Source organism: Halichoerus grypus, chromosome 3 (assembly GCF_964656455.1).
Source record: "Halichoerus grypus chromosome 3, mHalGry1.hap1.1, whole genome shotgun sequence".
NCBI classification, from domain to species: Eukaryota; Metazoa; Chordata; class Mammalia; order Carnivora; family Phocidae; genus Halichoerus; species Halichoerus grypus.
This window is the reverse complement of record NC_135714.1, coordinates 167,912,131-167,935,773: the sequence shown is the minus strand read 5'-3', so window position 1 is coordinate 167,935,773 and position 23,643 is coordinate 167,912,131. Positions and strand designations below refer to the sequence as shown.

At 38.2% G+C, this 23,643-nt stretch overlaps 1 protein-coding gene across 9 annotated transcripts in view; it reads left to right on the top strand.

Moving 5' to 3' along the window:
- Nucleotides 1–23,643, top strand: part of PSD3 (pleckstrin and Sec7 domain containing 3) — a 586,658-nt gene that overhangs the window by 475,961 nt on the left and 87,054 nt on the right. For all 9 annotated transcript variants that reach the window (XM_078069537.1, XM_078069538.1, XM_078069540.1 and 6 more), the window contains one exon: nt 23,012–23,082. In XM_078069537.1, the coding sequence (XP_077925663.1) occupies nt 23,012–23,082 (71 nt within the window). The remainder of the gene's footprint in view (nt 1–23,011; nt 23,083–23,643) is intronic.

Genomic DNA, 23,643 nt, shown 5'->3' with positions numbered 1-23,643 from the left:
AAAGCATTATTGTTTTAAAACATTTTCTAACATAAAACATCAACTTTAGTTTGAGTAAACTCGGGTAGAATAAAAGTTAGTGTTAATGCTGATAATTTTGAAGACATGTCTGCTTTAATTAAACTAACAACCTTGAATCAGCTTTAATATTGAATATTTTTCCCAGATCACATGAACTTGAAAAACATTTGGGTTAGTTTCTGTCTTTTGGAAAGTTATAGAATGCCCAGTCTGTATAAGCACTTGTCTTCAGACCAACTAAATAGAGCTCTTTTACAAATTGATTTTAATAATACCATTTGGAGTCAGAAAAATTATCTGACATTTACAACATATATATATGGGCCATACATAAACATATAGACAGATACAAACAAAAATCTCACAGCTTTTGTTTTTACTAATATTTGTGGAGAGGATATTATAGGCTTTATTCCAAATATCTTTTTTTTTTTTTTTATCTTTTGATGAGAAACTTCTCCTTAAAGTTTGGATTTCAAAGAATGGCTTTTAGATTCTAGAAAAGATGGGGGCAGAAAATTTATACCACAAAAGCATAGAGAAAGTATTCCCAAGTTTTCTCCAAGGTGGACTTTTTGGAACATAATGGCCTTTTATCAGAGGTGCTATAGCCTCTGGGCACAAGAGCCCTTTCAGCAGTTTTTATTTTAAGAAGGATTCTTCTCTCCCAGACTTCCCTTTATTTTCTTCAGTGTCAGGTAATTGTGGGTTGTGTTTACATTTCAAAGACATGATGAGATTTATTACTTTAAGAGACAGAAAGAGTATGCAAGTTTTATGTTTTCTTTCTTCAAGAGTTTTATAGTAATTGCTATTTAAAATCTATCTTCCTTTTTTTTTTTTTAAGATTTATTTATTTATTTGAGAGAGAAAGAGCAGGGTAGAGGGAGAGAGAAACCTAAGCAGACTCTGGGCTGAGTGTGGAGCCCAACATGGAGCTCCATCTCAGCACCCTGAGCCCACGACCTGAGCGGAGACCAAGAGTTGGCCACCTAACTGACTGCACCACCCAGGTGCCCCTCTGTCTTCCTTTTTTTTAAGTACAGGACAATTTTGTCCCAAGATCCTGATCTTTTATAATATCTATAAGCATTTTGAGAGTAATAGGCAAAGTTTGGGGATTGGTAAAGACAGGTGGGCTTAAATTTGTTTTTAGATTTGTGTTACTGGTTTTGTAGAGATTTTTTTTTTTAATTTTAATTTATTATGTTATGTTAGTCACCATACAGTACATCATTAGTTTTTGATGTAGTGTTCCATGATTCATTGTTCGGGTATAACACCCAGTGCTCCATGCAATACGTGCCCTTCTTAATACCCATCACCGGGCTCACCCATCCCCCCACCTCCCTCCCCTCTAAAACCCTCAGTTTGTTTCTCGGAGACCATAGTCTCTCATGGTTCATCTCCCCCTACGATTTCCCCCCCTTCATTTTTCCCTTGCTTCTCCTAATGTCCTCCATGCTATTCCTTATGTGCCACAAATAAGTGAAACCATATGATAATTGACTTTCTCTGCTTGACTTATTTCACTTAGCATAATCTCCTCCAGTCCCATCCATGTTGATGTAAAAGTTGGGTATTCATCCTTTCTGATGGCTGAGTAATATTCCATTGTATATATGGACCATATTTTCTTTGTGCATTGGTCTGTTGAAGGGCATCTCGTCTCTTTCCACAGTTTGACTCTTGCGGACATTGCTGCTATGAACACTGGGGTGCATATGGCCCTTCTTTTCACTACATCTGTGTCTTTGGGGTAAATACCCAGCAGTGCAATTGCTGGGTGGTAGGGTAGTTCTATTTTCAATCTTTTGAGGCACCTCTACACTGTTTTCCAAAGTGGCTGTACCAATTTGCATTCCCACCAACAGTGTAAGAGGGTTCCTCTTTCTCCACAACCTCTCCAACATTTGTTGTTTCTTGCCTTGTCAATTTTTGCCATTCAACTGGTGTAAGGTGGTATCTCAATGTGGTCTTGATTTGAATATCCCTGATGGCTAATGATGATGAACATTTTTTCATGTGACTGTTAGCCATTTGTATGTCTTCTTTGAAGAAGTGTCTGTTCATGTCTTCTGCCCATTTTTTGACTTGATTATTTGTTTTTGGGTGTTGAGTTTGAGAAGTTCTTTATAGATCTTGGATATCAGCCCTTTGTCTGTAGTGTCATTTGCAAAAATCTTCTCCCATTCTGTGGGTTGCCTCTTTGTTTTGTTGACTGTTTCCTTTGCTGTGCAGAAGCTTTTTATCTTGATGAAGTCCCAAAAGTTAATTTTTGCTTTTGTTTTCCTTGCCTTTGGAGAAGTTGTTAGTGTATAAGAAAGCAACTGATTTCTGTGCATTGATTTTGTACCCTGCCACCTTACTGAATTGCTGTATGAGTTCTAGGAATTTGGGGGTGGAGTCTTTTGGATATTCCACATAAAGTATCATGTCATCTGGGAAGAGAGAGAATTTGACTTCTTCTTTGCCAGTTTGAATACCTTTTATTTCTTTTTGTTGTCTGATTGCTGTTGAACTTCTAGTATTATCTTGAACAATAGTGGCAAGAGTGGGCATCCTTGTCATTTTCCTGATCTTAAGGGAAGGACTTCTAGTACTATCTTGCACAATAGTGGCAAGAGTGGGCATCCTTGAAGTTTTCCTGATCTTAAGGGAAAGGCTCTCAGGTTTTCCCCATTGAGGATGATATTTGCTGTGAGTTTTTCATAGATGGATTTTGTGAACTTGAGGAATATTCCCTCTATCCCTGTACTCTGAAGAGTTTTAATCAGGAAAAGATGCTGTATTTTGTCAAATACTTTTTCCGCATCAATTGAGAGGACCATATGGTTCTTCTGTCTCCTCTTATTAATGTGTTCTGTCACATTGATTGATTTGCGAATGTTGAACCACCACTGCATCCCAGGGATAAATCCCACTTGGTCGTGGTGGATGATCCTTTTAATGTATTGTTGGATCCTATTAGCTAGGATTTTGTTGAGGATTTTGGAATCCATATTCATCAGGGATATCGGTCTGAAAGTCTCCTTTTTGATGAGGTCTTTGCCTGGTTTGGGGATTAAGGTAATGCTGGCCTCATAGAATGAGTCTGGAAGCTTTCCTTCTGTTTCTATTTTTTGAAACAGCTTCAGTAGAATAGGTATTATTTCTTCTTTGAATGTTTGGTAGAATTCCCCGGGGAATCCATTAGGCCCTGGACTCTTGTTTTTGGGGAGGTTTTGATCACTGCCTCAGTCTCGTTACTGGTTATTGGCCTATTCAAGTTGTCAGTTTCTTCCTGTTTCAGTCGTGCTAGTTTATAGGTTTCCAGAAGGCATCCATTTCTTCCAGGTTGCTTAATTTATTGGCATAATAATTTCTAATAATTGTTTCTATTTCCTTGGTGTTCATCGTGATCTCTCCCCTTTCATTGATAATTTTATTAATTTGGGTCCTTTCTCTTTTCTTTTGGATAAGTCTGGCCAGTGGTTTATCGATCTTATGAATTCTTTCAAAGAACCAGCTTCTAGTTTTGTTGATCTGATCTGCTGTGTTTCTGGTTTCTAATTTATTGATCTCTGCTCTAATCTTAATTATTTCTCTTCTAATGAGTGGCTTAGGCATCGTTTGTTGCTTTTTCTCTAGTTCTTTAAGGTGTAGAGTTAGTTGGTGAATTCGGGATTTTTCTATTTTTTCGAGTGAGGCTTGGATGGCTATGTATTTCCCCCTTAGGACCACCTTTGCAGTATCCCATAGGTTTTGGACTGATGTGTTTTCATTCCCATTGATTTCCATGAATTGTTTAAGTTCTTCTTTCATTTCCTGGTTGACCCAAACATTCTTGAGCAAAGTGGTCTTTAGCTTCCAAGTGTTTGAATTTCTTCCAAAATTTTCTTGTGATTGACTTCCAGTTTTAAAGCATTATGGTCTGAGAATATGCAGGGAATAATCTCAGTCTTTTGGTATCGGTTGAGACCTGATTTGTGACCCAGTATGTGGTCTATTCTGGAGAAAGTTCCATGTGCGCTCAAGAAGAATGAATATTCTGTTGTTTTAGGGTGGAATGTTCTGTATATATCTATGAGGTCCATCTGGGCCAGTGTGTCATTCAAAGCTCTTGTTTCTTTGTTGATTTTCTGTTTAGATGATCTGTCTATTGCTGAGAGTGGAGTATTGAGGTCTCCTGCAATTAACGTATTATTATCACTATGACTCTTTATTTTGGTTAACAGTTGGCTTATGTAGTTGGCTGCTCCCATGTTGGGGGCGTAGATATTTACAATTGTTAGATCTTCTTGTTGGATCGACCCTTTAAGAATGATATAATGTCTTTCTGTGTCTCTAACTACAGTCTTTAGCTTAAAATCTAATTTGTCTGATATAAGAATTGCTACCCTAGCTTTCTTTTGAGGTCCGCTGGCATGGAAGATGGATCTCCATCCCTTCACTTTCAGTCTGGATGTATCTTTAGGTTCAGAATGAGTCTGTTGTAGACAGCATATGGATGGGTCCTGTCTTTTTATCCAATCTGCAACCCTGTGCCATTTTATGGGAGCATTTAGGCTGTTCACTTTGAGAGTGATTATTGAAAGATATGAATTTATTGTCATCATGTTGCCTGTGAAGACGTTGTTTTTATAGATTGTCTCTGTAAATTTCTGTTGTATATCACTCTTGGGGTCTTTCTCCTTTTATAGAAACCCCCTTAATATTTCTTGCAGGGCCGGCTTAGTGGTCACATATTCTTTCAGTTTCTGCTGGTCTTGGAAGCTCTGCATCTCTCCATCCATTCTAAGTGACAGCCTTGCCAGATAAAGTATTCTTGGTTGCATGTTCTTCTCGTTTAGTAACCTGAATATGTCTTGCCAGGCCTTTCTGGCTTGCCGGGTCTCTGTGGATAGGTCTGACGTTATTCTGATGTTCCTCTCTCTGTACATAAGGAATCTCTTCCCCCTAACTGCCCTTAAGATGGTTTCCTTGGTTCTAAGATTTGCGAGTTTTACTATTACATGCCAGGCGTTGGCCTGTTTTCCTTGGCCTCTAGGACATGAATGTTTGTTTCATTCCCCAGATTAGGGAAATTCTCAGCTACAATTTGCTCAAATATATCTTCTAGTCCTCTCTCTCTCTCCACCCCCTCAGGGATCCCAATAATTCTGACATTGGAACATTTCATGGCATCACATTTCTCTAATTCTGTTTTCATGGATTTAAAGTGTTTTTCCCAGGCCACCTCTTTTCCCTTTTTTTCTATCAATTTGTCTTCTAGATCACTAATTCGTTCTTCTGCCTCGTTTACCCTAGCTGTTAGAGTATCTAGATTAGATTGGCTCTCATTTATAGCATTTTTAAGTTCTGCCAGTTCAGCTTTCATTTCTACCCTTAGAGACTCTGTGTTGCCATTAATCAATTTCTCCATTCTAGCTGTCGTCTTCATAACTGTTACCCTGAAGTCCATTTCCAACATCTTGGTTATATCTGTATCCATTTGTAAATCTGTGGCAGAAGTCACAGTCTCCGAGTCTTTCCTATTTTGGGGGTTCCTCCTCCTAGTCATTCTGTTGAGGGGTGGTTGAGGGAATGTACAGAGTCCAAATTATTGACCACAACCGAAGCAAGATGCACCTGTTTTGTAGGGACCTTAGGATTGTCAGCCTCTTGTTCTCCCTTCTTGTCTTCTGGGGGAGGGGCCTGCTGCGCAGTTACTCAGACAACCCTGTTAGGGCAGAGTTGCCCTGCCCCTTGTGGGGGGGGGGGATGGGCTCAGGGAAAACCGGTTTTGGGGGCTTTTGTTCTCTGGCAGCTTTCCCTGGCAGCTTTCCGCATCTCTTCCAAGAATCAGAGCAGAAGAGACCGTTTCCAGCCCTCTGCCTCAGAGCAGAGATCGCAGTCTGTTCTTCAGTGAGCTCTCCAGGCCACACTATCTCTGTTTCAGTCTGTGCTGCTAAAAACTGCAACATCCTGGTTTGTGCGCTCCCAGTCCTCACCTCCAGGTCGGGGCACAGGGGCACGTCTCTGCCTTTTGTGCTTCTAAAACTGCCAGCCGTCCCCAGTTGGCACATGCAGCTCTGCCACTCCAGGTTTCAGTCTGGGGGGCTGCCCTAAAGTCCTTTCCCCACCACTACCAGTCTGCGAGTCTGTGCCCCGTCCCCAGCACAGGAGGCTTTCACTCACCAGCAGTGCAGGATCCCAAAGGCTCCCTCCCCCTTCTGTTTATCTTCCGGTATGTGCCTGCAGAATCACGGCTCCCTGCTTCATACCTCGAAACCAACCACTTGCAACATTCTGTTTTTAGAGATCCAGATATATCTTCTTACATCTCAGGTCGATTTCGTGGATGTTCAGAGTGTTCTGGTAGATATCCAGCTCACTTCAGGGGACCATTTGGAATAGGGTCCCCTACTCCTCTGCCATCTTTTTTCTAATGGTTTTGTAGAGAGTTGGGGGAAAAGACAAAGACAGTTGTTTCCATTTCCCCCAAATTACTGTATTACAGCCTGAGTATCAAGGGATTGACCTGCCTTTTTAAATTAAACTTGTTTATTTGGTTTTTTATATCAGGGCAGTTTTTAACTAAAATGGGAATCAAAAGATTTTTCCTTTGTAAAGTCTGTATAAAGCATTTTAACAAAAGTCTTCTTTCTGAATACACAGTTTAATCTTGTCTTCTATTAGTCCCTGAATACTGGCCTTTCCCAGATCAATTGTAGGAGGACCTGTTAGAAATTATGGTCATTCCTTTCCTTTGTGAAGGACTAGCTGGGAGGGATAGGGGGATGTGCACGGTCTGGCCTGCCTGGTGACCATAATATAATCATGGGCTGGAAGAATTCCCCTTAGCAGCCTATCTAGTTATCTGTGAATGGGGTTGTAAATAGTTATTAATCTTTTTAATTTTTCTCTAAATTTGGTAGAATCTTTTGAAAGTATAGGGAAAAGGGCTTTATAATTTAAAAAATCTGCTGCTGTTTAGGGGATATGAATTCTTTGCAAAGGTGGAAGCAGGTCCTAGGATACATTTGCAAAGGTTATTGCATAGGAATGTCTGAAACTGGCAGAGCTTAATTACAGTAAACCAAGTCCTGCTGCCTATCCCACATGCTTCTGCTAAATTCACTTTCTGGCTTTCAGCATTTATAAGAATAGCCTATATTTTGAACCTATAGGTTAGACCAGAATACTCTGCAAATCTTGTAGGGAAAAGGAAGTTAAAACAGGCAGATGGAGCCAGATTTTAACATGGGAAATTTACACTGGATGTGGACATTAATTTTTGTCTTAAGTCTAATTTCTGTTTTTTGTTTGTTTTCATATTTTAAGGGAGTCCCTAAGTCTAGCCGTTATACTAATAAGACAATTGAGAGCTCTCAATAAAAAAATTTTTTTCTTCCAAATACAGCCGATTAAAAGGATCCATTGTCTGACCACTGATGAATAGGATTTTATTAATTTCAATAATGACTCAAACCAATAAGCCTTTTTTTTTTTTTAAGCTTTTATTCATTTATTTGACAGAGAGAGAGAAAGCACAAGCAAGCAGAGCGGCAGGCAGAGAGAGAGGGAGAAGCAAGTTCTCCACTGAGCAGGGAGCCCATTGTGGGACTTGATCCCAGGACCCCAGAATCATGACCTGAGGCATGATGCTTAACCAACTGAGCCACCCAGGCACCCCTCATAAGCCTTTTTATGGAAAGACTCAGAAGCAACTTCCATGCTTAGATTATGGACCCAAGAGGCAGCCCTGGAGAAGGCATAGGTGACAGCCCCCATGATCCAAAAGTTTGCTCCCAAAAATAGTCTAAGAAAGCAAAGACCTTTGTTGTATAGGTGGTAAAAATCCTGTTGTGTATATGGTGTCTCCAGTCTCCCACAAATGTGAGATGCCTCAAGTCATAGACCCACTAATCACCAGGCAGGTGCTACTGGAATGGGGTGTTTTTTTAGCACTAACAAGCAACCATGGTTGAAACAACAAAGATACCTTATGGCTGGGACCTCTCACAACAAATTCCCTGACAGCTGGCATAGCCCTACAGAGAGTACTGCTTGTAACTGTGTATCTTAGATCCCCACCCAGTCTGTTAAACTAGCCACCTGCTAAGTGCATCCTCTAGATGGAGGAGACTGGAAAGAATATTTTCACTTGGTCACAAAGCCAAGCTCTTAGGACATAAAACCAGATGAAAGGAAAAACCTCATTCAGGTTTTTTTATATGTGTATTAGCAGCTTTAGCTGACCCTTGGGTCTCTCAGAGCTAACAAATACCTAGAAGGAATGTGCCATTGGTTTACAGTGTACCTCATTGCATGGAAGTTTTCTTGAGGTTGGCCAGTGACCTAGTGTTAATCTAACTTGTTCTGTGACTAACCTATCCTAACATAGGAGTCTTTGAGTTGGGTGGCAAGGGCCCTAACAGCGTTTAAATGCTCAACTCATGCCCACCAATTTTGTGGCTTTAGCTTCCAAGATGTCTCTTAACAATAGCTTTTACCTCATATACACACTAACCTTCAACAAAGCTTATCTGAAACAAATGCTGGTCTGATAAGAACCATGAATTCAGTCTGTAAGGCAGGCTTGAGCAGCAGGCTTGTAGGGCCTATGCCTGGTGTTCTGTCCTATGGTAATAACTTTTGTGTGGCAAACAACCCAAAAAACACAGACAAAGGAAATCAATGACCATCTCTGGGAGGAAATGGATCAGTAAAACCAACAGTATTCTACCAAATTTTTACCAAGAATCACTAAGCCCAAAGAACTAGTTCCACAATATTTTCTCCTGCTAATCTAAATTTAGAGAAAGGAGAAAAAGAGTCTTACCACTCTTGCCCCATCGGACTCTGGGGATGGATTCCTGGAAGCTGCCACGGTAAGAAATCTTACCTTCTGCAAGCTATATATCAGATGTCCCAAGATTGGAAAGCTGCAGAATCTTCAAAGCAAATATCAAGCAGAATTTGATCTTGCCAACTATGCCTACTGTAGGAAAGGAAATAATTTTTCCTGTGCCCTTCAGGGTTCTTCTTGACTAAGAATTAAATTGACATGAGACAGATTAACGGGAGAAAAAAACCAAAGTTCTATTACATGCAAACAGAAGCTCAGTAATGAAATTGAGACCTAAAGAAATGACTGAGGAAGGCAGTTTTTATACTTTTTAAACAAAGAGACAATAAATCTGTGCAGGATTGACACAACATGGAAAACTTAACTTTGGGAGCTTCAGTTAGTAAGGAATTCTGAATAGAATTGGGCTGCGGTAGTAACAAGGGTTGTTAATACAGCCTTCTCGGCTCCAAATTTTATATTTCTGATGATAAGGATATCTTTACTACCTGGTGCAAGAAGCATACCTTTCTCATGAGAGATTTACATCTTGTTTTCTGGAGACAAAGGAGGGAGGGATTAGAGTGTTCTTTTTGCATTGGTTGTTTCTTAAGTAACTTTTATTGAAAATAATTGATATGCCAAAGTGGCACATTTTGGGTGGCCTGCCCTTGGCCTTTACACTCTATAAAGATTTAATAGTAGTTATGATAGTGCCTGAGGATATTTATGAAAGAAAATTCATACTATACAAGGATTAACCCTTAACTTTACTTAATGATTTGTAGGGCTGTCATTTATGAATCCGTCCAAATCCTTTGCAAATCCGTCGCAGAAAGTAAATTCTGCCTGCCTGTGTTGTACCTTCAACTACCTTAGGGGCACCGAAGTGACTCAGTCGGTTGAGCGACTGACTATTGATTTTGGTTCAGGTCGTGACCCCAGGGTCCCGGGATCGAGCCCTGTATCGGGCTCCCCACTCAGCAGGAAATCTGCTTGTCTCCATCTCCTTCTGCTTCTCCCTCCCACGCTCACTCATTCTCTCTCTCTCAAATAAATAAATCTTTAAAAGAAAAAAAACCCTACCTCAGTGATGTAGAATTTAAGTTTGCCTCCTACCAAGGTAGGATACCTCTTCATCCTGTAAGATAATTTAAGAATTTTACCCACTTTTCAGGTGCTGTCACTAGAGAAATAAAGCAACTTTAAAAATGTCTTATGCCTTTTACAAATATAATATAAATATATCCCAATTGTACTAGTATAGAAGAGCATTTGCTGAACACATATTTGTTTCCAAGTTCAGCAAGGATTTATTTTGGAATGCCCTCATTGGTATCACATTGTATTTTAAATGTCCTTGCCCATTAACATAAGGAAATTGAAGGTTCTATGCAAAATTCTCATATTTCCTTTGGTTCCAAACCTGGTAGGGCCTGCAGTGTTAGCCTTCAGGCCATGACTCAAGAATTCTTTCTCATTAGTATGGATATGGCTTACTGACCTTCTCTACTCTTTGGGGGGGGAGTATTTTTGTCATTTTACTGGGGCAGTGGAAGAATGCTTTTCAAGCCAACATACAGGAAGGATTAGTGTATTAAAAGAAAAAATAGACAATGTACATACTATGTCTTTCTATACATATTAAGTTTTTCTCATATTAAACTTGAATAAAAGCAAAAAGTTGATGATCAGGGAATCCAAAGTGAGCAGTTGCCAAAAACAGGATGAATCGATTTTGATGTAGGAAAAAATTCTCTGCTTTTTGAATAAAATAGAAAAATTGGAACAGTAAGATATCAGCCACAATTTGTTCCCAGTTTAGTTCAGAAGAAATTAAAGTTGAAGGGTATAGCATGCAAATAGAAACTTTTACATGAAGCCTATACCTTTTGGTGGATTAAAAAAATACATAACTTTATTTTTTGGCATATATCCAGCAATACTCTTTACTTAATATTTTATTGCTCAAGAATATTTTCTGATTCCTTCCTCTTTATGAAAAAATGGTGACAATCTGTGCTTTCAGTCCCAGTTATGTATTAACTATTTTACAAAGATCAATGGCAATAATTGAAGCCAAGATGTTGTTACTTTATATTTCCAAAAAGACTTCTTCAATTTTATAATGGAGATGAGAACATTAATAAGAACTGGTTTGTAATATTGAAGATTTAATGACAGTTCCATTATCACTCATCTGCCAGTTTCTCTTTTGCAGAAATGTATATTCCGTGTGTGTGTGTGTGTGTGTGTGTGTGTGTGTGTGTGTGTGTGTGATATGTAGAATAATAAACAAAAAGGTTTGTTTGACTTTTCTTGTTCCTTATTTTAACCTATGATGGGCAAGAAATAGTACCCTAGCCAGGGCTGATAGTCAAGGAATGTGTTCAGTTGAACAGACTGTTTACCTTGGATGTCCCTTCAGTCCTGATTGGGCAGTGTCTTTCCTGATCAGTCAGAGTCCATGCTAAGTCAGCTCTTAAATAACTTGAATATAACTCTTACATCTCAGAGTTAACTAAGACATTGTACTTGAGTCTGGTTTAACTGGTCTTTCCCTGCATACAAAGCAGAGTAAAGTGTCCAGTGCTATGGGAACCAAGTACTGCAGGTTAGGTGAGATCCCAGATTCCACGTCGGTAAAATGGAGATTATAATAATCGCTTCCTCATAAAGTTGTAGGCTTTAGTTAATACACATCAGGTTTTGGAACAGTGCTTAAAACAATGTGTGCTGTTACTTCTGCTATAATTAGTGCTGCTATTAGCATTGGTACTGTGCAAAGACGTTGGGCTGGTCGCATCTGAGAGGGCAGACACAGGGATCGTGCCTCAGCTCTGAATCTCATAGCCATGAGCAAGGATACCTTTGAAAGTTCTGTAGTTCAGTGAAATTAGAAAACATACCTAACTTGCATTCCCCTCCTATCCCAACTTCTTCTTTCCTTTTCCCTTATATTCATGTCACTGGAGTAGCAGGCCTGACCATTTGCAAAAGGGTTATCATCTGGACAGTTTCTCTTTCTTAATGTAGCCTTAGAATATATTTCCTTGTCTGAATTGCCCTATAAGCTTTGAAATCCTTAGATACGTAGCCTCCTCAGTAGCTTACTCCACCTCTAGGACTGCAAGTGTAGTTAATAAAGGAGACATTAATGTGAAAAGAGGCATTAAGACCTAACCAAAAGGATTGTTTGGATCAAATTTAGTGTACATTTTCAATGTTAGCCCAATGCCCAGAGCACTGTATATAGGTGCTCAGTTAACATTACTGCCTTCTCCTTTCCTTCTATTTGTTTGTTTTTTTTTTAAGATTTTCTTTTTCTTTTTTTTTTTTAAAGAGAGAGAGAGAGCAGGGAGAAGGGGCAGAGGGAGAGGGAGAGAGAGTATCCCAAGCCGACTTCACACTAAGCCCAGAGCCCTATGCGGGGTTTAGTTTCACAACCTTGAGACCATGACCTGAGCTGAAATCAAGAGTCGTACACTTAACCAACTGAGCCATCCGGCCACCCATCCTTCTATTTTATTTTTATCTTATTTGTTGTGCACCTCTATGCATATTTTGGCCTTTTTCTCTCATCTGGGCAGTTGTAATAGCCTCCTCACTGGTGTTCTGTTTTCTAATTCCTCTCATCTTGTCCTCAGCACTTATCTCCTGTATTCTGCTATAAATGAACTCTTCATAGATTACAAAATTCTCTACAAAATAAATTCTTTTAAAGAAAAAGAAAAAAGAGCTAGAGGGTCTACTTTGGCAATATGATGGCCTAGAGATTCTAAAACTTGCATTATAAAACATCTAAAAATAATCAAATGGGGCATCTAGGCGGCTTAGTCAGGTAAGCATCTGCTTTCAGCTCAGGTCATGATCCCCGGGTCCTGGGATGGAGCCCCACATCAGACTGCCTGCTCAGCGGGGAGCCTACTTCTCCCTCTCTCTCTGCCACAGCCCCCTGCTCATGCTATCTCTCTTGCTCTCTCTCTCTCTCTCAAATAAATAAAATCTTTTTTAAAAAATAAAAATAAGTAAAAAATTAAAATGATAAAATTTTTAAAATGCCTTTTAAAAGAATGAATGACTATAACAATGAAAGGGAAATCCTGTAAGCCAGGAAAAAAGCATGAATACAAATCTAGGGAAGGAAGCTAACCCTAGGGCTGCTATACCTTTAGAGTATTTCTGGATCTGGGTGTTGAAGAAATACTGGAGATAAAATTACACAGCTTTTAGCACAGAAAGACATAAAGAATGTGAAGGGGCAGTCAAGAAACCTGTGGAATGGAATGAGAAATTAGAGTGTCAGAGGTTACAATAGTGGAGACAATGGAGGACACAATATTCAAAGATCTAATGACTACAAGTGTTTGGAATAGATATGCAGAAAACCCAAAGAACACCAAGCTGGCTCAGTTTAAAGAAACCTCTTCTTAGACATAACAATTAGGCTCAAGATAGATATTGCAACAATGACGGGAGCCAAAGGATAGTGAAATAATATCTTCATAAGAAAATATAATTGTCAACCTCGAATTTTTAATAAAATAAAGACATTTTTATATAAACAAAAATAGAAAAAAGATTTACCACCCAAACAATCCTCACTAAAGGAACTTCTAAGTATAGATTTAAAGAATTAATTGAAAATTACCTTGGGGTGCCTGGGTGGCTCAGTCAGTTGAGCATCCAACTCTTGATTTTGAAGCTCAGGTCATGATCTTAGGGTCCTGGGATGGAGCCCCAAGTCAGGTTCCATGCTCAGTGGGGAGTCTGCTTGAGGATTTCTCTCCCTCTCTGCCTCCTCCCCCTGCTCAAGTTCTCGCTCTCTCTCTCACATAAATCTTAAAAAAAAAGAAAGAAAGAAAATGGCCTCAAAAAAATTTGAGGTAAAGAAAGTGTTAATGAATAAAGGTAATAGTAAACATGACAGTAAATCTAAATAGACAGTGGCAGTTTATAGAAAAATAATGAGATCCCTTTTGGTAGTGTTAAAAACAAATAAAGTAATAGGTGGCATTATCATGTAAGGTTGGAGGCAGATGATTAGAATAAAATATTCCAAAATCTTTGTATTTTCAAAAAGAAGGAAAGTATCTTTGGATTTCAAGTATGCATATTAAAAAGAATCATGAAAACACAGTCTAGTGCATAGAATGGTGTCTTTTGATCAAGTTCAGTAAATACCTTTTCACAGTAGACACCCAGGTATCTTTAAAATCTATCTACCAACTCTCTATCACCCTTATAATTTTAAAGCCTTTTAGTAAGAGACATTGGGTTTCCAAACAGAACTCTTACTCATTCCTCCCATCATGTTTATTATGTAACCAGTTACAACTCTTTCCCTGGTCTTCTATATTTTAATAATCTTGGAGTTATGAAATCAGTTTTAACTCATTCTGCAGTCATTATGAGGAGCAATGCTCTTCATTCATTGACATCTAACCCATGTGCTTCACATGGCAAGCCTCACCAAAGATACAAGAGCCATAGCAGCACTTTGTGTGTGGCTTTAGGATCAGGACTGTTGAGCTTGCCTTTAGAGAGCCTCCCCAGCCTGCTCTAGTGCACAGTGGTCTCTCTCTTCCCTGAGTTCCACTCATTTGTACCCACAGTCCCATATGTAAATGGAGGTAACAATAGTACCTTATTTTTAGCATTGTGGTATGAGTTAAATAAATTAATACATATAAAATCATTTAAAGTAGTACTTTTGTAACACACTAGCTATATACTGGTGAGCACTTGCTCCTAAGTTGTGTTAAGAATATTGATTGTTTATTTAAGGCTTAAACAACTTAATTATAATTGATCAAAAACAAGATTTTATGTTTTAACCTCCTGTGGGAGATGGGAAAGTAGAGAATGCAATACAGAGTTAATGCTCATTGACTTAAGCATTAGTCATCCACAGTAACTTAAGATCACGTTTCATTTGGAAAGCTCTTTGTGATCTGTTTCTAGTAGGCTTGGTGTGGTAATGATACAGAGCTACTAAAATTTTTTGTGAACATGTACATGGATTCATGGATTGGAGATTTCTACTTGAAAAGTAGTAAAATAGATTTGTAGATCTTTGAACTGAAGGAATCTCAAGATGCCTCTGCTAGTTTTAGGGGAAAGCCTTTAAAATCCAGGACCTACAAGCCTCCTATAAAAACAAAAGGGTTTTCTTGAAGATGACGGAGTAGGAGGACCCAAAGCTCACTTTCTCTCACAGATACAACTAGATGACACTCAAATCAGCATAAGTAACCCAGAAAACACCCCCAAGACTGACAGAACAAAGTCCTCAACTAAATGTAGAGAAGAGGTCACATTGAAGAAGATAGGAAGGGTGGAGATGTGGTTTGGGAGTGAAGAGGACTGTGGCTGTCCACTGTCAGGAGCGAAGCCAAGGGTGTGGTGAAGGGAGAGAAACAAAGTACCACACCAGGGAACCCACTCAGGGAAGACTAATATTTGGCTTTGAAAGTAAGAGGGGCTGGGGGTCCTGGGATTGAGCACCGCATTGGGCTCCCTGCTCTGCAGGGAGCCTGCTTCTCCCTCCCCTCTGCCTGCCACTCTCCCTGCTTGTGTGTGCTCACTCTCTTTCTCTGTCAAATAAATAAATAAAATATTTTTTAAAATAAAGAAAGTAAGTGGGGCTTACCTCATGAGTTCTTACAGTTTGTGGGACTTAAAGCTTGGATTTTTAAAAAAAATCAGCAGGCTCAGCTGTGGGAGAGCCCAGAGGACATTAGGAAGGTGAGTCCCCATCCTTAAAGAAACAGTATGACAAACAGCCACCAGAGCTACAAAGTAGAAGCAGCAGTTTGAAAAACACCTGGGGTATACTGGAGGGAGGGTTATTTACTCATCTCAGAGCATGGTTTGAAGAGGCAGGAATCACAGGGAGACCTCTCCAGGATTAAAGGAGCTGGCAGGTGCCATTTCATTCCCCCGCTCCTCAGCATAATCACACAGCCACCTGCATAGCACTGACACTTGCTACTTAACTTGCTTACACCAAGCCCCATCCCCCCACATTATGGTGGATCTGCCCTTGCCAGTCATGCTTGCCTCAGTCCTGATGCTACATGTCCCCTCCCCCAGAAGAATGGTACAAACCAAGCTAACACCACATCTCCTGACCTGGAGCCTCAGTTCTGGTGGTAGTGACAGGTCTCATTTTGCAAGCAGACCAATGCACACCTTCTTAAAATGTGCACCATTTGGCTGGGGACCAAACACTGCCCACAACAGGCAACAAGAGTCTCTGCACACAACTGCACTAAAGGATAAAGTGGCCAGGACACAACAGTAGGGCACAGCACACATAGGAAACACACCTTGAAGCGTCAAGTCCTGTAGAGGAGGGTCACTGCACTGTAGGGCACTATAAGACCTCTTCTTCATAAGGCCATTACCTTAAAGAACAGGAGATGAAGCTGACTTTCCTAACACATGGAAACAGATACAGTTGGACAAAAATGAAGAGACAGAGGAGTATGTCCCAAATAAAAACACAGGACAAAACCACAGCAAGAGACCTAAGCAAAATGGAGATAAATGATATGCCTGATAGAGAATTTTAAGTAATGATCATAAAGATACTCACTGGACTTGAGAAAAGAGAAAAGGACATCAGTGAGACCCTGAACAAAGAGATTTAAAAAAGAAGCAGAGATGAACAAGACAATAAATAAAATTAAAAGTACACTTGATAGAATAAATAGCAGGTTAGAGGACTCAGAGGAACAAATTAATAACCTGGAAGATAGAGAAATGGAAAGTAACCAAGCTGAACAAAAGAGAGGGAAAAAATTTTGCAAAATAAGAATAGATTTAAGGAACTCAGCAATTACATCAAGCATAATAACATTCACATTTTAGGGATCCCCGAAGATCACATTTTAGGGATCCCTGAAGAAGAAGAAAAAGAGAAGGGGGCAGAAAATTTATTTGAAAAAATAATGGCTGAGAACTCCCCTGACCTGAAGAAGAGATCCATATCCAGGAGGCACAGAAATTACTCAACAAAATCAATGCAAGGAGGTCCACACCAAGACAGATAGTAATTAAAATGGCAAAGTAGTGATAAAGAAAAAAATTTAAAGCACCAAGAGAAAAGAAGACATTACTTACAAGGGAAGTCCCATAAGGCAATCAGTGGGTTTTTCAGCAGAAACGTTACACGCCAGGAGACAGTGGCGTGATATAGTCAAAGTGCTGAAAGGGGAAAATCCTCAGCCAAGAATACTCTATCCAGCAAGGCTATCATTCAGAACAGAATGAAAGATGAATGGATAAAGAAGATGTGGTGTATATATACACAATGGAATACTACTCAGCTGTCAAAAATGAAATCTTGCCATTTGCAATGATGTGGATGGAACTAAAGGGTATTATGCTAAGTGAAAGAAGTTAATCAGAGAAAGAATTATCATATGATCTCACTCATATGTGGAATTTAAGAAACAAAACAGGATCACAGTGGAAGGGAGGGAAAAATAAAACAAGATGAAATCAGAGAAGGAGACAAACCATAAGAGACTCTTAACTATAGGAAACAAACAGGGTTGCTGGAGGGGAGAGGGTGGAGGATGGGGTAACGGGGATGGACATTCGGGGGCACGTGATGTAGTGAGCACTGGGTATTATATAAGACTGATGAATCACTGAACTCTACATCTGAAACTAATAATACATTATATGTTAATTGAATTTAAATTAAAAAAGAACAGAATGACAGATAAAGTTTCTCAGAAAAACGAAAAAATAAAGGAGTTCATGACAACTAAACCAACCCTATAAGAAATATTAAAAGGGACCCTTTGAGTGAAAGGAAATGAAAGACCATAGAGTATGAAAAGTAGGAAACACAAAAGCAGTAAAAATAAGTATATCTGTAAAAACCAGCCAAGGGATTCACAAAATAAAAGAATGTAAAATAAGATACGGTATACCTAAAACATGAGGGTGAGAGGAGTAAAGAATGGGTTCCAGCTTAAGCAACCATCAACATAGCATGGACTGCTATATGTAGAAGATGTTACATAAAAACCAATGGTAGCCACAAATCAAAAACCAGTAATAGATAAGCGAAGAATAACAAGAACTAGATCCAAGTATGTCACTAAAGAAAGCCAGCAAACCATGAAAGAGAGCAAGAGAAGAAAGAATAGGAGAAAAACTACAAGAATAACCACAAAATAAGTAACAAAATGGCAATACATACACATCTATCAATAATCATTTTCAATATAAATGTACTAAACGCTCTAATGGGTAAGACATGGGGTGCAAAACTACAGTGTGATATCACCTCACACCTGTCACAATGGCTAAAATCAACACAAGAAACAACAGGTGTTGGCAAGGATGTGGAGAAAAAGGAACCTTTTTCGGCCAGAATGCAGACGGGTGCCAGAATGCAGACGGGTCGGCCAGAATGCAGACGGGTGCACTCATTGTGAAAAATAGTATGGCCCATCCTCAAAAAATTAAAAATAGAACTACCCTATATTTAATAATCACAGTACTGGGTATTTACCCAAAACATGTAACAACACTAATTCAAAGAGATACGTGCACCCCTATGTTGATTGCAGCATTATTTACAATAGCCAACTATTGAAGCAGCCCAAGTGTTCGTCAACAGATTAATTGATAGAGAAGATGTGATACATACATGCAATGGAGTATTACTCAGCCATAAAAAGAATTAAATCTTGCCATATGCAACAACATGGGTGGAGGTAGAGTGTATAATGCTAAGCAAAATAAACCAGTCAGGGAAAGACTAATACCACATGATTTCACTCATATGAGCCATTTAAGAAACAAAAATTATTAAAGGAAAAGAGAGAGAAGACAAAGCAAGGAGCAAATTCTTAACTATAGAGAACAAACTGATGCTTACTAGAGTGGGGGTGGGGTTGTTCAATAGGGGAAACAGTTAAAGAGTACTTACCATGATGGTATGTAAAGAAGAGTTAACACCTATTTTTCTCAATCTATTCCAAAAAAATAGTTGAAGAAGGAAAGCTTCAAATTCATTCTATGAGACCAGCATTAGCCTGATAAGAAAACCAGATGAAGACACCACAAAAAACAAAACTACAGGCCGTATCTCTGATAAACATAGATGCAGAAATCCTCAACAAAATACTAGCAAGCCAAATCCAACAATACATTAAAAAAGATCAACAAGATCAAGTGGGATTTATTCCCAGGATGGAAGGATGGTTCAATATTTGCAAGTCAATCAATGTGATATATCAATTAGAGAAAGGATAAAATCCATATGATCATTTCAATAGATACATAAAAAACATTTGACAAAGTATAACATCCATTCATGATTTTTAAAAAGGCCCTCAACAAGATAGGTTTAGAGGGAACATACCTCAACATATAAAGACCTTACATGAAAATCCCACATCATACTCAGTGGGAAAAAACTGAGAGCATTTCCCCTATGTGAGGAATAAGACAAGGATGTCCACTCTCACCACTTTTAGTCAACAAAGGCTGGAAGTCCTAGCCACAGCAGTCAAACAACAAAAAGAAAGAAAAGGCATCTAAAACATTAAGGAAGAAGTAAAACTTTGAGTATTTGCACATGACATAAGACTACATAGAAAACCCTAAAGACTCCACCCAAAAGCTATTAGAACTGATAAATAAATTCGGTAAAGTTGCAGGATACAAAATCAATGTACAGAAATCTGTTGCATTTCTATACATTATTGATGAAGCAGCAGAAAGAAATTAAGAAAACAATCCCATTTACAGTTGCACCAAAAATAATAAAATACCTAGGAATAAACATAACTAAAGATGTAAAAGAAATCAAAGACCACACAAAGAAATGGAAGGACCTTCCATGCTCATGGATTGGAAGAACAAATATTGTTAAAATGTCTTATACTACCCAAAGCAATCTACAGATTTAATGCAAATCCCTATCAAAATACCAACAGCATTTTTCACAGAACTGGATCAAACAATCCTAAAATTTGTATGGAACCACAAAAAACCCTGAATAGCCAAAGCAATTTTAAAAAGAAAAGGTGGAGGCATCACAATTCCAGACTTCAAGTTATGTTGCAGAATTCTAGTAATGAAAACAGTATTGTACTGACACAAAAATAGACACATAGATTAATAGAACAATAGGATACACAGAAATAAACACACAACTACATGATCAATTAATCTTTAAAAAAGGAGGAAAGAATGTGCAATGGGGAAAAGTCTGTTCAACAAATGGTGTTGGGAAAACTGGACAGCAACATGCAAAAGAATGAAACTGGACCATTTTTTTCACCATACACAAAAATAAAGCCAAATGGCTTAAAGACCTAAAATGTGAGACCTGAAACCATAAAAATCCTAGAAGAGAGCACAGGCAGTAACTTCTTTGACATCAGGTGTAACAATCAATATTTTCCTAGATATTTCTCCTGAGGCAAGGGAAAGAAAAACAAAAATGAACAGTTGGGACTACTAAATTAAAAGTATCTGCACAGAGAAGGAAACTGTCAACAAAACTAAAAGGCAATCTGTGGAATGGGAGAAGAAATTGGCAAATGACATATCTGATAAAGGATTAGTATTCAAAATATATAAGGAACTTACTCAACACCCAAAAAACAACCCAATTAAAAAATGGGCAGAAGACATGAACAGACATTTCTCCCAAGAAGACATCCAGATGGCCAATAGACACATGAAAAGATGCTCAACATCAGTCATCATCAGGGAAGTGCAAATCAAAACCACTGTGAGATATTACCTGTCAGAATGGCTAAAGTCAAAAACTCAAGAAAGAACAAGTATTGGCAAGTATGTGGAGAAAAAGGGACCCTCATGCACTGTTGGTGAGAATGCAAACTGGTGCAGCTACTGTGGAAACAGTATGGAGGTTTCTTAAAAAATTAAAAATAGAACTACCCTAAATACCCAGTAATCACACTACTGGGTATTTACCCAAAAAATACAAAAACACTAAGTCAGAGACACACATACATCCCCATGTTTATTGCAGCATTATTTACAATTTCCAAATTATGGAAGCAGCCCAAGTGTCCTTCAGTAGATGAAGGGGTAAAGAAATGGTATATATATTATATATTATATATTATACACACACACACACACACACACACACACACGGGAATATTACTCAGCCATAAAAAAACGACTGAAACCTTGTCATTTGCAACAACATGGTTGGATCAGAGAGTGTGATGTTAAGCAAAATAAGTCAGTCAGAGAAAGATAAATACCATATGATTTCACTCATATGTGGAATTTAAGAAACAAACAAATGAACAAAGGAAGAAAGAGAGAGACAAACCAAGAAACAGACTCTTAAATATAGAGAACTAACTGATGGTTAACAGAGATGACTTGGGTGGGGGGATGGGTGAAATAGGTGATGGGGATTAAAGATGGTGGAAGAAAGCAAAAAAAAAAGAGAGAGAGAGAACCAAAAAAGAAAAGGGTTTTCTCTAAATTACTTTCCACCATTAGCTAGTGGTTTGCCTTAACTTAGGTAAATTATCCATGTTTTTAAATGAAGCATCTGAAGTTTTGAAAAGTTGGTGCATTTGGTCAGTGGTCAGGAGTTACTCAGGGGCTTTGGGTGAGATGGTTTAAAGACAGGACTAGAAACCAGATGGTCTGTTTTCTAGACAGGTGCCTTCAGCACACCATGCTGTCTTTGGTCCTGCTCTGCCATGGCTCCTGCAGCCTGTGGTCACTTCTGTGTGCACTGTTCTCACATCAACTGTATCAGAATTTGACACCTATTGAACAATGCAGTCAATATTTATTATATATATATATAATGATCTATGGTTCTCTTTATAAAGGAGATGATTGTGTACTGTTGTTGATCATTTATTTTTGAGTACATACTTTTAAACCTTGCATAGTGAAAACAGATGGATTGATTTTTTTTTTTTTTTTTTTTTGTAATTTCCCCTGGAAACCTGCGGAGCGGATGTTTTGAGTCCTTTTTTGCCAGGTGGATATATCAGTATGGTGTTGGTAGGGGCACCTGTGTTCTGTAGGTGGATATTCACACAGTTACCAACCCTAAGGTTTCTTGAGTCTTCAGTCAAAGATTTAAAGGATTTGCTTAAGAATAATGTATTTCCTAATTTAATCAGGTATCCAAGTTAAGATGGCATAAAGGCAGCCAAATAGTTGATAAAGGAATAAGAATAAGTGGTCCTCCCTACCTATTTGGATAGACATGTTTAGAAAAATGGCATTCAGATATACCATAACATTTTCCAGTTACATATTTTAATTAAGATTAAATAGTAAACTGTTTTTGCTAATCTGTGCTTTTGTTTTAGGACAGTCTGTAAAAGTATACATAAGTCAATAGAGAAATTCCACTTTTTACTCCAAGAAAATACAAACAAATGTGAGGACTTCTGAAAGAAAGTTAATTTGGAGAATTTTTATGAGGGTACCTAATGTCTGCCTTGCACGGTGCCAGGTACTGTGAATTATAAAAATGAAGGGTACCTGCTCTCAGGTCATTCGTAATCTCCTGAAAGAGACACCTCCACAAAAATATTGTTACAGTGTGGCAGGATCTGCAACTGAGGTATCACAGATTGCCATAGGAATAATAATAACTAAAGTTATAATCCAGCTGGTAGGTGTGTGGGGGAAATGCCAAGAGGAGTTCTTTTATATTCTGAGATTTTAATGATTTCTAGAAACTTTGACAGAGCTATAAGTGATCTGGAACATGAGCCTTTTAAGCTTTCTCTTAGATTAATATGTACTTCCAGAATGCCTCTCTGCTTTCCCAGTCCTTAAGTCGTGTCTCTACAGCCATGCTGCCTGGGTTAGATTCCTGCTTCTCTTCCTAGTTGTGTGGCCATGAGCGGATTACTTTCTGTGCTTCAGTTTTATGAAAAGACAAGAGTCATAGTACCTATCTCACAGGATTATTGTGAAGATTAATTGAGACAATACATGGAAAACATTCTTGGAATACTGCTTTTTTTTTTTAAGTCTCAAGAAAATTTTAGTTCTCATTATTATTAATTTTGGAAGTTAATAAACCAGGAACATTGAAACACGATCACCATGTTGATCGTTTTGATTATTTCTAAAATTCTATTTTCTGTCAAATAAAATTTTCCATTTTTTTCCCCTTTCTAGCTCCAAGAGGAAAGCGAGGATGGAAAACTTTTTATGCTGTACTAAAAGGAACAGTCCTTTACTTGCAAAAGGTAAACATAAATTAAAAAATGAAGCCCACAAAACTTTATGAAATGATTTGACAAGGTATCCAGAAAATATTTACTTTGTACAAAGAGACTACATCAAACACCCAAAAGATTATTTAATTGATGTCTAAATTCTTTTTTAGGTTTTTTTTGTTTCTGGTTAAAAAATTATTTTAGAAATTGTATATATGTAATTATATATTATATAAAGTATTTTATACATAAAATATTTTATGATATATGTGTTATATATATATATTAAATATAAATATTGAGCTGTGTTCCATTTGTGTTCAGTTAGAAATTTTGAATAGAGGTTGATAAGTCAGACTGCATATGGTCTATGTAGGTACAGACCTGTGGCAGCACTTGTTTCAATGGTTATTTATACTATAGATTGGTTAGAGCCTTCATTTATCTCCTTCACTAATGCTATGTAACAGTATATCTTCATTTAATTATTTGCCTTCATTTAGATCTTACCTAAATCTAGAAACACATTTCATTCAAGTCCTGAAGCATTGGTACTTAATCCAAATTATCTGGCTAAATTTTTAACCAGAC